Here is a 16,385-nt window from a genome sequence, read left to right as displayed (position 1 = left end):
GTCTCACCCAGCAAAGATGATATAAACCTATTTATTCTGTGAGCAAAGGTATATTCTCCTGTTGCTCAAGGGTTAGAATTGCTGCTGTTGGATCTGAGACTCCTCACTCTGTCTCAAGTGGTGCTTTTACAAAGACTACTCATTAGATAAATCAACAAACTGTTACAAGAATGTTAATGATATAGTGTCATAAATATAAAGGGAAGTGTAACCACCTTTCTGCATACAGTGCTATAAAATCCCTCCTGGCCAGAGGAAGTCCTTTTACCTGTAAAGGGTTAAGAAGCTAAAATAACCTCGCTGGCATCTGACCAAAGTGACCAATGAGGAGACAAGACACTTTAAAATCTGGAGCGGGGGGAAACAAAGGGTCTGTCTGTGTGTGTGATGCCAGGACCCAAGTAGGAATGCAGGTCAGAACTCCTGTAAAGAGTTAGTAAGCAATCTAGTTAGATATGAATTAGATTCTGTTTTGTTTAAGTGGCTGATAAAATATGTTGTGCTGAATGGGATGTATATTCCTGTTTTTGTGTCTTTTTCTAACTTAAGGTTTTACCTAGAGGGATTCTCTATGTTTTGAATCTGATTACCCTGTAAGGTATTTACCATCCTGATTTTATAGAGGTTTTTCTTTTACTTTTTCTTTAATTAAAATTCTTTTTTAAGCACCTGATTGCTTTTTCATTGTTCTTAAGATCCAAGGGTTTGGGTCTGTGTTCACCTATGCAAATTGGTGAGGATTTTTATCAAGCCTTCCCCAGGAAAGGGGGTGTAGTGCTTGGGGGGATATTTTGGAGGGGAAGACGTCTCCGAGTGGGCTCTTTCCCTGTTCTTTGTTTAACACACTTGGTGGTGGCAGCATAAGGTCCAAGGACAAAAGGTAAAAGTTTGTACCTTGGGGAAGTTTTAACCTAAGCTGGTAAGAATAAGCTTAGGGGGTCTTTCATGCAGGTCCCCACATCTGTACCCTAGAGTTCAGAGTGGGGAAGGAACCTTGACGTATAGGAACGAACCTTTACATTTCCTGGGTATGGTCAAGGGAAAGGGAGTGTGGCTGAGTCATCCTTTCAGTTTAGCAGTCCCACAATGCCCTCATTGGCCCACAGACAGCCACTACTTCATTAAAGTTGCACCTACCCTACACAAACACGACATTCAACAAGGAGGCTGAAGGGCCTGAAAACCACAGAGACTGCAATCATGTTGCACACCGTGCATAACTCATGTATTTTGAGTCCTGTCTGCAAAGCTGGAAAGCAATAACTGCAATGACGAATGGCCTGCCACGCTGAGGAGCCCTAATTCTGAGACCATTCCATGACTCCCGCTTGGTTTAATAATAAGCTACACATCAAGTTTTCAGGCCAAATCTAAAATCAGTTTCATATCCTCTATGAATGTTATTAAGCAATGTGCACAGGGATTGCTGTTCATACATTTTAAATTCTTACACTTTCTAATATTTCAGCTGATTTCCTAGATTTTTTTTTTCAGCTTTCCTACACTCTTGGTCACCTGTTGATATGAATTCTCTACTAAATTAAAAGTTCTTGGCACCAAATCTTTTTCAGAGATCAAAGTCTCTTCAAAAAGTTAATTTTAATTGATGTGCATTAATTAAACCTAAAAATTAAAATAAAATTAGCACCTCTCTAATAATCCATTATAATAGAACAAATGAATTAGTGTATACAGTTTTGCATGTTACATTCTACTGCACATAGACATGTACTCAATCTAATAAGCATTTTTCGTCTCAAATTTTATTTCATGGGCACACCACTTAAATATTATGCCTCTGTCAATAAACTGAAGGATAAATCACTTATAAACGCTGTTTTTGTTTTAAAAACTGGTCCCAGCATTAGAATTTGAGTAATTTACATTTTAATGTTCAAAAACCTTAAGCTTTGGTTTGGTTAGGTATGTAATACCCTCAATTAATGTCAGCTCTATTTTTAAAAACATTGGCTGAACCTCTGTTTACCAGTAGTGCGTATCAGAAAAGGTCACATTTACATGTGAATTTTGGATTAATATCTTTGATATCACTGAAGAACTTTAGCTCGTAATTAAATTTCTAAGCATTTGGAAAAAGGATTTTCCATTTTCCACTTTCTATTTATTTTTAAAAGAATAGAATGTGCAATACTTTAGATATATGGATAGTTGAGTGATTGGCACTCTACCTACCTAAAACCTCCTGCCTCCTAACTTCCCTTGCCCCCTCTTATTACCCTCTCCCTCACCTCTCTCCACAAATTCCTTTCCCTGGTACAAGCATGATCTGGTCCCTGCCATTAAAAAAAAACAAACCCTTATCCCAACCTACCTCTCTGACCATTGTCCAATCTCCCTGCCCCCTACACCTCTATGCTTCGTGTACATGTCTAAAATTCTTCTCTTAAAAGTCCATCTTAAGAACATAAGAAAGGACATACTGGGTCAGACCAAAGGTCCATTTAGCCCAGTATCCTGTCTTCTGACAGCAGCCAATGCCAGGTACTCCAGAGGGAATGAACAGAACAGTTAATCATCCAGTGATCCATTCCCTGTCGCCCATTCCCAGCTTCTGGCAAATAGAGTCTAGGGATACCATCCATGCCCATCCTGGCTAATAACCATTCATGGACCTATCCTCCATGAATTTATCTCGTTCTTTTTAAAGTCCGTTCTACAGTTTTTGTACAGGTATTTTGGTTAGATATGATTTTTTACCTAAGTAGTTATGCAACCCCTAGGGTAGATGCAGTTTGTCACTGTTTATTACAGTTTATTACTGGCATAAAGACACCGTATGTTGGTATCACTTATTTCCCTTCCCATATAAGCACCTTTATACTAGTACAACTGTTCCACACTAGAGAGTTGTATCACTTTAATTAAACTGGTGTAGTTAAAATGGTATGACGTGTGTGTGTGTGTGTATAGAATGCCCCACCTCTCCACACCAATGATATGCTTGATGTTGTTGGCATTGTAAGTTGCATTGTTTAGGTCAGCAACAATCCTGCTTGGCATCACCCTCAACCAAGACAAAGAAGGTTCATGTTCCTTGTTAATATAGGACAATGGTTTGTAGAAGCACATTTAAAGAGAAGAATCTTTGATATCCAGTATCCCACTGAGGATTACCGAAAGAAACTACACCATCTGATCAAGAAACTCCCTGAAAAAGCACAAGAACAGATCTGTGCAGACCCATACCTAGAACCCCGACCAGGGGTATTCTATTTGCTACCCAAGATCCATAAACCTGGAAATCGTGGACGCCCCATCATCTCAGGCATTGGCACCTTGATAGCAGGACTTTCTGGCTATGTAGACTCCCTCCTTAGGCCCTACGCTGCCAGCACTCCCAGCTATCTTCGAGACCCCAATGACTTCCTGAGGAAACTACAATCCATCGGTGATCTTCCAGAAAACACCATCCTGTCCACTATGGATATAGAAGCCCTCTACACCAACATTCCACAAAAAGATGGACTACAAGCTATCAGGAACAGTATCCCCGATAATGTCACGGCAAACCTGGTAGCTAACCTGTGTACTTTGTCCTCACCCACAACTATTTCACATTTGGGGACAATATATACCTTCAAGTCAGCGGCACTGCTATGGGTACCCACATGGCCCCACAGTATGTCAACATTTTTATGGCTGACTCAGAGCAACGCTTCCTTACCTCTCGTCCCCTATCGCTCCTACTCTACTTGCGCTGCATTGATGACATCTTCATCATCTGGACCCATGGAAAAGAAGCCCTTGAGGAATTCCACCATGATTTCAACAATTTCCATCCCACCATCAACCTCAGCCTAGACTAATCCACACAAGCGGTCCATTTCCTGGACACTACTGTGCTAATAAGCGATGGTCACATAAACGCCACCCTATACTGGAAACCTGGCTGCTATACTTACCTACATGCCTCCAGCTTCCATCCAGGACACACCACACAATCCATTGTCTACAGTCAAGCTCTAAGATACAACTGCATTTGCTCCAATCCCTCAGACAGAGACAAACACCTACAAGATCTCTATCAAGCATTCTTAAAACTACAATACCCACCTGCTGAAGTGAAAAAACAGATTGACAGAGCCAGAAGAGTACCCAGAAGTCACCTACTACAGGACAGGCCCAACAAAGAAAATAATAGAACACCACTAGCTGTCACCTTCAATCCCCAACTAAAACCTCTCCAACGCATCATCAAGGATCTACAACCTATTCTGAAAAATTATCCCTCACTCTCACAGATCTTGGGAGACAGACCAGTCCTCGCTTACAGACAGCCCCCCAACCTGAAGCAAATAGTCTCCAGCAGCCACACAACAAAAACACTAACCCAGGAACCTATACTTGCAACAAAGCCCAATGCCAACTCTGTCCACTTATTTATTCAAGTGACACCATCATAGGACCTAATCACATTAGCCACGCCATCAGGGGCTGATTCACCTGCACATCTACCAATGTGATATATGCCATCATGTGCCAGCAATGCCCCTCTGCCGTGTACATTGGCCAATCCAGACAGTCTCTACGTAAAAGAATAAATGGACACAAATCTGGAATATGTCAGGAATCCTAACATTCAAAAACCGGTAGGAGAACACTTCAATCTCTCTGGGCACTCAGTAAAAGACTTAAAGGTGGCAATTTTGCAACAGAAAAGCTTCAAAAACAGACTCCAATGAGAAACTGCTGAGCTTGAATTAATATGCAAACTAGATACCATTAACTTGGGTTTGAATAGAGACAGAGAGTGGCTGGGTCATTACACATATTAAATCTATTTCCCCATGTTAAGTATCCTCACACCTTCTTGTCAACTGTCTAAATGGGCCATCTTGATTATCACTACAAAAGTTTTTTTTTCTCCTGCTGATAATAGCTCATCTTAATTAATTAGCCTCTTACAGTTTGTATGGCAACTTCCACCTTATCTCTGTGTGTGTGTGTGTGTGTGTATGTGTGTGTATATATATATATATATATAATCTTCTTACTATATGTTCCGTTCTGTGCTTCCGATGAAGTGAGCTGTAGCTCACGAAAGCTTATGCTCTAATAAATTTGTTAGTCTCTAAGGTGCCACAAGAACTCCTGTTCTTTTTGCGGATACAGACTAACACGGCTGCTACTCTGAAACCTAATATTATCTCATCATGCCCATCAAAGCAGCACTCTCATTCCTTGGCTACTGTCGAAAACCAGCCATCATGGAAGCACCTAGCAAATTCAGAAGTGGATGCAGCTACATATGCCTGAGTTCACAAATGCACCACAAAACTAATTATATACCTGATATACAGATGCTATTTGCATCCTCTGGACAGATGACTTAAGTCCCTCGTAGACTTCCATCACAACTTCAACAACCATCACCTGTCCATTAAACTTTCTCTGGAACACTCCCACACCAGCATCAACTTCATGGACGATACGATCGGCTTCAACAATGGAACCCTACGGACAACGATATACAAGAAATCCATGGATCATCACATCTACCTTCAGTAACCACCCCAAACACACCAAGGAGTCTGTTATCTACATTCAGGCACTCAGATACCATAGAATATGCTCTGAGGAGAAAGTCCAGGATATACACCTTTCATCACAAGACAAGGACACTCCACCAGAGTAGATGATTGCATCATGAAACAGACCACCCAATGCCCTGAGAGAACCTACTTCAATACAGAAATAAAATCTCCTACTGCGCACCCCTAGTTGTCACCTATCTCCCACATTGGAACCTATATGGGGTATCATCAAACAACTACAACCTATACTCGAAGGGGACCCCATCCTGAAATAAATCTTTCCTAAACACCCTCTTCTGGCCTTGAAACAATCCCCCAACCACCCCAAGCTCACCATCAGAAACAAGCTACCCACAGACTAGGACACAGCAACTCAAAGTGGCATCAGACCCTTCCAGAACAACAGATTGAGAACCTGCAGATATATCTTCACTGCTATAATGATCAACACACCTTGTAAGATCAATGAGTCCTACACATGTCTATGATGATATGTGGTATACCTCATCCAGTGCACTACATGCCCCAATAGCAACTATGCGGGTGAAACCAAACATTACACTTTTGAATGGACTCTCACAGGAAAATAAGACAAAAACATTGTATCACCTGTAGAGGAATATTTCTCACAAAACAATCATTTTATATTTGACCTATCAGTCCCCATCCTCAAAGGAAACCTGCACAACACTTTCAAAAGACAACCCTGGGAGCATAAATTCATAACTTTGCTGGGCACTAAAAAGCACGGACTGAATAGAGACACACTGGGTTTATGGCTTATTGCTTTATAACCCACTAACAACCCCTCCACCAGCTGCTTTTTTTTCTCCTCGTCCTCCCTTTCTTTCCTCCCTATGACAGAAGGGGTTTTAACAGGCCCCTTCATCTTTAATGGTCCCTTGAAATATGTGTTAACTACTTACGCTAAACAATCTGTTCCATCACATATTTTGCTGTGACACACTGAGTAAGTTTCCCAGACTTGAAGAAGAGCTCTGTGTAAACTCAAAGCTTGTCTCTACCACCAACAGAAGTTGGTCCAATAAAAGATATTTCTTCACCCACCTTGTCTCTCTAAATACGCCCAAGGTCAGCTGACTGGAAGAGCCACAAGCAATGTGGAGAGTGCAGTGAATTTGTATATGCAGACCACTCCACATGGATGCTGATGTGTGAAAAAATCAGATAGGCTCACACTATGTGAGACTCTTGCTAGTTCTTTCAGTTTGCTAGTTAAATACATTTTTTTTTGCCTAAAACATTAAATAGCTCTTAGTTTCTGGATGCATTTTAACACAGTTAATGTAACTTTTTCATGATACTGGATGAAGTTTAAGTCCATCTCTGTTCAGCAAAGCAATTAAGCACTTGTTTAAATTCCATTGAAGTCAGTGTATCTTAAGCATATGCTTAAGTGCTTTGCTGAAGAGGGGCTTTGATAAATGACTAGTAATAGCTTGATTTTTAGGGGTGCTGAACACTTGCAGATCCTACTGAAGTCAAGACAAGCCCTTTGAGATACCTGGTCATTGAAAGAACTTTACTCTTAACAAGAAATCATTTGAACTCACTTCTGTAGCTGTCACCAGTATGTCTTATAAAATAAATCAATTTAAAAATGAGATTTTAATCCTGAATTATACTGAGAACATTTCCAGCTTCAGCACATGTCATCCTTGTAGTGTAGTGCTTGCCCGATACATGTTTGTTGCCCTGTCGCCATAACAGTAATGTAATTTTACTGTGTGCAATCAAAGAAATCACTATTAGTTAGTTGGTAGTGTCTATTCTGACTTATGCGTTTGGGATTAAGGACCTGAATTCAGCAAACCATTTAAGTATGTGCCTATCTTTAAGAGTAGACCCACTGAAGTGACTATATGCTGTTAAGGCTGTAGTGTATTTTTGTGAACTTTTAACTCCATTGGGTTTCAGCATTCAGTTGTTAAATCATTTCAGATTTCAGAGAGATTTTCTACACTTCTTATCTTTAAAATGAAACACATTTGTGGTGTACCACGTACAAACTGTATGTTGCTATGTCATGTAACGGTTGCTGGAGAGAAGAATTCTAGTGCTACCTAAGCAAGACTTTGGTATTCTTGATCATAGAATCATAGAAGATTAAGGTTGGAAGAGACCTAAGGAGGTCATCTAGTCTAATCTGCTCAAAGCAGGACCCAACCCCAACTAAATCATCCCAGCCAGGGCTTTGTCAAGCTGGGCTTTAAAACCATCTAAGGATGGAGATTCCACCACCTCCCTAGGCAACCCATTCCAGTGCTTCACCAGCCTCTTAGTGAAATAGTTTTTCCTAATATCCAATCTAGACCTTCCCACTGCAACTTGAGACCATTGCTCCTTGTTCTATCATCTGCCACCACTGAGAACAACCGAGCTCCATCCTCTTTGGAACCCTCCTTCAGATAGTTAAAGGCTGCTATCAAATCCCCTCTCACTACGTATTGAGCCCAACGATCTAGCCCGCTTTCTATCCACCTTATCGTCCATTCATCCAGTCCATACTTCTTTAACTTGCTGGCAAGAATACTGTGGGAGACCGTATCAAAACTTTGCTAAAGTCAAGATATATCACGTCCACTGCTGTCCCCACATCCACAGAGCCAGTTATCTCATCATAGAAGGCAGTCAGGTTGGTCAGGCATGACTTGCCCTTGATGAATCCATGTTGACTGTTCCTAATCACCTTCCTCTCCTCCAAGTGCTTCAAAATGGATTCCTTGAGGATCTGCTCCATGATTTTTCCAGGAACTGAGGTGAGGCTGACAGGTCTGTTGTTCCCTGGATTCTCCTCCCCATCTTTTTTAAACATAGGCACTATTTTTGTCTTTTTACAATCGTCCAATACCTCCCCCGATCGCCATAAGTTTTCAAAGATCTTTTCCTTCAGTTTACTAACCCATTGGAATTTTCATTTTCAGTGATAGAAAAGTGTACTTAATAAATACTGTATTTCAGAACATTGGAAATTAACAGGCAAAGAGTTGTTTTTAAAAATACCACATTGATCGTATGGTCCATTCCTGCGAGCATTTACTCATGGGTGTACTGTTTTGCTACCATGAGCAGTCCCACTGGAATATATTCACAGTAAGGAGCACTATGCTGGGTTTGCAAGATTGTGCAGTAAAATACATGTTATTTACAGAGCACAGTCTGCACCAATACATCTCACAGTGGGAGAACAGAAGTACTTCCTTTGATATCCTCTTTAATCTTGAGTAGAAAGTAATTAGCTTCATTTCTAACTATCGTTTCTCATTGCTAAATATTGGATTAACTCATATACAAGAATCATTTAAAAAAAATCCAAGAACAGATATATTGTATATAGTTGTTGCATTGTGTGTTACTTAGTTTTTGTTAACAATTGAAACTGGAAAGTCTACATCTTAACTTACATTCTAAAAAGTAAGTAAAAACATTAATTTCATGGTAGAGAGAAAAAAATCAACTTTCCATTTTTTTTTCACAGTCAAAAATATATTTAACAAGCTATTGCTCAGGCTATTAAAAGGTTCAAAGATCTAAACTCTTTGTTCTTTGTAACTACAGATCTTAATCAAAACTACTCATGTAGCATGCTAACTCACTCATCAAATATTGTGACAAGAAGAGAGTTTGTTGTGAATGTAACACAAATGTAAATGTTCTCCACTTTCTCAAACAGGTAGCAGTCCTTTGGACAGTCCCAGGAATTTCTCTCCCAATGCACCTGCTCATTTTTCCTTTGTTCCTGCCCGTAGGTAAGTTAACACATTTTGTTTCTTATGATTAGCGGGTGAAAGCCACCTGAGTGTATTTTCTACTTTAGAAAGTAGTTATCACTTAGAGGTTTTTAGGGCCTGTTTCATATTCAGATTATACTGTGATTTTAGAGTCTAGAAATGTCTTCAACATTCCTGTCTCTTCTCTACAGGTGCTGATTGTCACTCCATTATTATTATTATATTGTTTTTTAGTTGCACATTTTGGGTGCTACTGCAAGGTTCTTTCCACACACGGGAGATGATTCAGAGTTCCTGCATGAGGGACATGCAGTCTAAAAAATCCAGAGACAGAAGGGTTGGAGAGCAAAGGATGGGATAAAACAAGGTGATAAGGGTGAGGATAGACACACAGTATATTAGTCACATTTCCATGGCACTCTTTCAGGTCCCACTTCCTAATCAGTAGATGAAGTCTGTTCTAAGGGTTCCTGATCTTCTCTTTTCTAAAGAAACCTATTTGTTCACGAAGCCAATCAAATTCTACATATTTGTTCATCAATTCTTGATCTCTTTGCTACCCCTGATGTTTGAATCTCTTTTTTTAATATATTAGTTTAAAATGAAATACTCTGAATTTACCAATAGATAAATGTCTGCAACCTGAGACTGGTTGCAACCTGTCCTTTTCTCTCTCTGGTCCCAGTCTTTAGTCATGACAAGAAAACAGTTAGCAATATTGCTATATCAAGGAGAAACAGTTAATAGGTTAAATTTAGTATTAATTTAACATTTGCAAAAGGAAAGCATAGTGTTTCACTAGCATAATACAGAGGTATTGAAATGGAGAGAGGGCAGTTGCCTTGTAGACAAGTTTAGGAAGGGAGTTCCAAATGTAGCTGGTGGTGTGGGGAACCTCATATAACAGCTGCTGGTCACATCCTTTTGGAAGGAGCTCAGATTCCATGGTGCTGGGTGTAGTGTAAGAAACAATAGACGGAAGGTGTGAAGACAACTGTGATTGAAACAGATAAATGGGGTATTGAATTTGGCATCCTTAGCAGAATGGAGGGCACAGGATGGGAGTGAGGGCGGCATAACAAAAAGAGAGAAGGCTGGATAAGTAGCAAGGAGCCGATAAATTTTGGGTCTTGAAATCAAGGATAAGACTGAACCTGATGTGGGGTATGTGAGGGAGGGATTCTAAGAGGATAGTAAGATCAGATTCCTGTACGAGGAAGATGATCTGAGTGGCTGCATTTTGCTTGGACTGAAAGAAACCATCTGAGTGTTGCCAGAGAAGCGGGGGTTGTGGTAATCAGGATGGGAGATGATGAGGGCCTAAACAGGAATTTTAGCTGGTAGATAGATAGAAAGATGAATCTTCGAAATGCTTTGGAGGAAGGAAGTGGCAGTATTTGGAAACAGTTGCGATATATGGGGCAGGGAGAAGAAGTCAAAGATCGCCCCTGGGCTATGGTCCTGAGTATCAGATAATTGAAGGAAAGCCTTTGCTAGTCAGTCAGTTGAGTTGCTTCCTACCTCTGACACCCCTATATATTGCTGACCGCAGACTTTATGCTGTTTATCAGGCATCACCTAAGGATGAGCTATTGTTAGTCACAAATGTCATGGTTTCATATTAATTATCTGGATCCATACCTGTTATACAGGGGACGGGGAGAAGAGGAGGCAGGCAGGAGGCATGAGAGCAGGTTCTACTGATTAAAAAATACAAATGGTTTAAATGCATTCCTATTTAAAAAAGGGGGGAAGGGGAGATCCTGAGCAGGTGTAAATCAGTTTTGCTGCACTGAAGTCACTTGAATCATGCCAGTTGACAGCAGCCTGGGATCTGGTTTCAGGACTGCATGAAGGAAAGCTTTCAATAAAACTAGAGGCATAACTTTCTGAAACTGTTGGCTGTTACAACAATTTTAACAATATTACTTTTAAAGCCCTCTTCAAAACAGAAAGCAAACCTTTTAACAGTATAACCTCAGAGAAGCATTGTATTTCAGAGGTGGTTTTCTGATGACAGTGATGGGAAAACTTGAACCTGCCCCTAGCAAATACCACTGATGATTTTACAAGACATTTGCTGCAGGGTCTGCCTTTCTGTGTGAGCATTTAACGTTTAAACAGTGACCTGGAAATCATAAATTGTGCAACAATTAATGCTACAAAGCTCCCAGGCCACAACCTGTATACTGTGGTCTTTTAGGCATAACACTGCTCTTTGTCTAGCTTTTGCATTTCATTCAGTGTAGGGAATGGAACTAGCCTGGACAATTTCACATTCTGTTCTAACTCACAATACAATGGTCCTGGCGGTGTAATATTTATTATAGTAGGGCCAAGAAACCCCAGCTGACGTTGGGGCACAATTGGGTTAGGTGCTGTACGGACCATGTAGTTACAGTCCTTTTCCCCCAAAGAGCTTGCAGTCTAAATAAACAAACCAGAAAAAGGATTGGAAGGAAAACAAAGGCACAGAGACACGAAGTGACTTGCACACAGGAGGTCAGTTTCTGAGCCAGGAGTAGAACTGGGGTCTCTTGATTCCCTATACACTAAACAGCACTTCTGAGCAGACATGCCAGACCCGCGAAAAAAATGCAGAAATTTGGCTTGTTTTTGGCTTAATTGGCTTGTGAGTTTCTTGTTGGCTAGTTTTTGGCTTGTTGCTTGTTGTAGCTTGTTGCTTCTTTTTTTATTTATTTTTTTTTTTGATTGGCTCCTGGCAAGGGAGGGAGAGAGTCAGGGATGCACAGCAGGCCCCCCCACAGTCCCAGGCTGTATGCTGGGGGGGATCTAGTCACATAGAGCGTTGGGGTTCTTAGGGATTGGCTTGTTTTGGCCTTGTTTTGAGATGGGATTAGCTTGATTTTCGATTTATTGTGAAAGTCAGGGTGCTTATTTACCGCATGAAAATTGGCAGCTGTGCTTCTAAGTTAGGGTTCCAAATGCAGTTGATGGTGAGTAATATTTAAATCCAAATAACATACTGTTTTCGTAGATTTTTAAAATGGCTTTTACAGAAATATTCCTATTAATGTTTCATTGTGTAAAACTGTTTTTTTACAAAACTTACATAAGGGCATCAAGTGCATGGCACCTTAGATTTTTGCCTCAGGAGCAAGGTGCTGTGAAAAGAGTATAGAAATACGGGTGCTGCCATGTGGGGATCAAATTCCATCCCAGAAAAGGAGGGGCTGGAAACTGTGCCAAGAAAGCTCTTGAGAGCCTTAAGGAATGGGGGAGAAGAAGGGTTGTGAGTTCAATCCTTGAGGGGTCCATTGAGGGATCTGGGGCAAAAAAAATTGGGGATTGTGCCTGCTTTGAGCAGGGGGTTGGACTAGATGATGTCCTGAGGTCCCTTCCAACTCTGATATTCTATGATTCTAAGAAGGGAAGTGTGTCACCTGTCCAGTAAACTCCTCTGCCAGACAGAAGTGGAGAGAGAGCCTGCTTCCCCAGGTAGCTGCATCAAGCATTCCTCTGTAGAGAGGGTTGCTGTTACTTTTGGCTTTTAATGAAGGGAAGGGGAGGAAAAATGGGAGATTTGGGAGGCTCAGGGGACCCCTTTGTCTATACCTTTACTAAAATACATTTTAATTTGGTTTAAGTTGTGTGTTGATGCTCAGTTTAAAATATAAAATTGTTTTAAACTGTTTTTATTAGAACAAGGAACAAAAAAAGGAAGAGAAAAATTACATCACTATTTAAAATAACCAAGATACCAGTAGCACTAAACCTGTAAAGTCTGTGTTTAGTTATCCTGGCACTGCTGGTGCAGCTATATTTAGTGGATCACCACGCTGTGTTGCCAGGAGAATTTCTGTGCCTTGGGTCATTGGAAAGTACTATGCTTCCTTATCTTATCTGAGCAGAATTTTCCATCTCTCACAAACGTTATGCCATCGTTGTGTGGGCCCTAGAGATCATCCACGTCTGACCTCTTCCTCTCACACAGGCCCTGCCATCAAGTAGAAATGGATTCTTCTTCTTCGAGTTCTTGCTCATGTCAATTCCATTCTAGGTGTGTGCATGCCCACGTGCGTGGTCGTTGAAGATTTTTGCCTTAGTGGTGTCCATGTGATCAGCGGTAGCACCCCTTCGAGTGCCACATTCATGTGTCAGTATATCAGGCACTGCTGGCCCTAAACCCTCTCAGTTCCTTCTTACCACCCGTGGGGGTTAGGTGGAGTGCCTTTCCTTGCATAACAAGAGCTAGCAGTTTTTTGCCTTTACTGACTTTGAGCGTTAGGCCTTGTAAATAGTTTGTTTATAGTACTTAGCGTTAAGTAGTTAGAGTTTTAGTGAGGACTTCGCCCCAGGAGGGGCATGCCCCAGTCTCCCAGGTTTAAGACCTGCGTGGACTGCCTGTAAGTAAACCCCTTAGCAGCTGCCTCAAGTGCTTAGGGGAATCACAGGTGAGAGATAAGTGCCTATTTATAAAAACTTTCAGGCCCCGCACACAGGAAGAGCGGGATATTCGTTTATAGGCTCTCCTCGTGGAGTCCGTTTCGTCCGGCTTCCATGCTGCCCCGCCAGGACTCGCCGAGTACCTCAGCCTCAGTGCACAGTGTGCCCCTGGCACTGGGCTCCACCCAGCACTGTTCCTCCTTGCCAGTGCCAAAAAAGAAAGCAAGGAAGTACAGCTCCCCGGCACCAGACAAGAAGGGCCATGGGTCATAGGGCAAGGGACTCACTTCGGGCCGCCTGGCCACTCCGGAGCCACACATCCGTGCCTCCCCGGTCGGGGCCCGTAGCCCTTAAAAGGTCCACTACCGATCCCAGGAGCAGCATGGGACCTAAACCCCTGACAGCACCAATGCCTTCACAAGCTCCCTTGGCACCGAGAGAGCAAAAGCCTCTGCCCACACCACTGACATAGCACGTGCCACAGGAAGCGGCAAAGGCTCCCCACAAGGGCAACCCAGCCGCTAAGACCACTCGGGGCAGTAGAGCGCCGCCGATCCCCCGAGACGAAGCAGCACTCTCCACCTCCATGCCACAGATCGCTGGAGTCGCAGCACAGATCCTCTGGGCTCACCCTTGGTCACTGGCACCACAATCACGGTCCCTGCCGTCTCAACGCAGATTGCCTAGAGGGAGATGCCAGTCTCAGTACTACCCGTACCATTCGCCTTCCCGCCGGTTGTCCTCTTGGTGCAAGTCCTGGTCACCTAACCTGTGGGAGCACTCTCCGTCACGTCTCCGGTCCCCTTGCTTTGGGCACCGGTCTGGGATGGCGACAGCAGACAGATTCAGGCATCGATGGCCCCACCGTGGTCACTGGACTTGTGTGTGACATGCCATTCATCTGGTAGCCATGCACCTGCCCGGGACCAGGAATGTGTTAGCTGATCGCCTCAGCAGGATCTTCTTGTCTCACCACGAGTGGTCACTCCATCCAGAGGGGGTCAGTATGATCCAAAAGTGGGGACTCCCCAGGTGGACCTGTTTGCATCCCACCAGAACTAGAAATGCCATGTGTTCTGTTCGCTGTGAGGGATGGACATGGGTCCCCTGTCAGACGCTTTCCTGCTCTCGTGGTCAGGGGCCCTGATGTATGCCTTCCTGCCAGTGCTGTTGATCCACAGGATCCTCATGAAGATCAAACAGGGTGAAGATTATCCTGATACCCCACTAGTGGCCTCATCAGCACTGGTTTGGCATGCTGCTGGACCTTTCGGTAGCCGCCCTTCTGCAGCTATCTCTCTGGCCAGACCTGCTGCACCCGAACCTGGTGGCGTTGTACTTGACAGCATGGTTACCGCATTGCTGAATGCGGAAGAGTGGGAATGCTCGGCCTGGGTTCAACAGGTCGTGTTGGGTAGGAGAAAGCCCTCCACCAGAGTGACTTACCTGGCCAAGTGGAAAATGTTCACGTGCTGGGCTTCGGAACGACGTATCCGGGCTGCACTTCAAGCTCCAGGGCTTGTCCCTGTCATTGATCAGGGTCCACCTGGCCACTATTTCGGCTTTCCACCTTCCATTCCAAGGCAGTTCACGTCATGACGGCCCTGTTTTTGAAAGTTCTGGAGCCCCTCTACCCTCATGTCCGGGACCTTGTCCCTCCCCGGGACTTGAACCTCATGCTGTCAAGGCTCATGGGGCCTCCCTTTGAACCTCTAGCTTCCTGCTCTTTTCTTTTTCTCTCCTGGAAGGTTTTGTTCCTGGTTGTGGTAACATCTGCTCGTAGGGTGTCTGAGATCAGGACACTTACTTCAGAACCACCCTATATGGTGTTCTACAAGGATAAGGTCCAGCTGTGGCCGCACCCAGCATTCCTGCCCAAGGTAGTTTCCTAGCTTCGTACCGGCCAGGACATATACTTACTTGTCGTCTTCCCAAAGCCTCATAAATCGGAAGAAGTTGCACGCCCTGGACGTCAGGAGGGAGCTGGCCTTCTTCATTGACAAGACAAAGCTGTTTCATAAGTCAACACAGCTGTTCATTGCAGTGGCAGACAGGCTGAAAGGTTACCCAGCGTCTGCTCAAAGGATTTCGTCCCGGATCACGGACTGCATCCACTACTGCTATGAGCTGGCAAAAGCGCCTCCACCAGCATTAGTCATGGCGCACTCAACTAGAGCGCAAGCGTCATCAGCAGCCTTCCTGGCTCAGGTGCCGATCCAATAAATCTGTAGAGCTGCTGCCTGGTCATATGTTCCACATGTTTATGTCCCATTATGCACTTGCCCAGCAGGCCTCGGACGATGCTGGCTTTGGCAGGGCAGTGCTACACGCTGCAAGATCATGAACTCCAAGCCCACCTTCATTGATACTGCTTGTGAGTCACCTAGAATGGAATCGACATGAGCAAGCACTCAAAGAAGAAAAAACGGTTACCTACCTTTTCGGAACTGTTGTTCTTAGAATCATAGAATCATAGAATATCAGGGTTGGAAGGGACCTCAGGAGGTCATCTAGTCCAACCCCCTGCTCAAAGCAGGACCAATCCCAACTAAATTATCCCAGCCAGGGCTTTGTCAAGCCAGACCTTAAAAACTTCTAAGGAAGGAGATTCCACCACCTCCCTAGGTAACACATTCCAGTGTTTCACCACCCTCCTAGTGAAAAAGTTTTT

General features: G+C 43.2%; 1 protein-coding gene across 6 annotated transcripts in view; it reads left to right on the top strand.

Moving 5' to 3' along the window:
* MAST2 (microtubule associated serine/threonine kinase 2) overlaps nt 1-16,385 on the top strand; it is a 372,012-nt gene that overhangs the window by 273,032 nt on the left and 82,595 nt on the right. For all 6 annotated transcript variants that reach the window (XM_037907057.2, XM_043521549.1, XM_037907059.2 and 3 more), the window contains one exon: nt 9,250-9,325. In XM_037907057.2, coding sequence (XP_037762985.1) covers nt 9,250-9,325 — 76 coding nt within the window. The remainder of the gene's footprint in view (nt 1-9,249; nt 9,326-16,385) is intronic.

The sequence above is a fragment of the Chelonia mydas genome, chromosome 8 (assembly GCF_015237465.2).
Source record: "Chelonia mydas isolate rCheMyd1 chromosome 8, rCheMyd1.pri.v2, whole genome shotgun sequence".
Taxonomy (NCBI): Eukaryota; Metazoa; Chordata; order Testudines; family Cheloniidae; genus Chelonia; species Chelonia mydas.
This window is presented reverse-complemented; position numbering and strand designations above follow the sequence as displayed.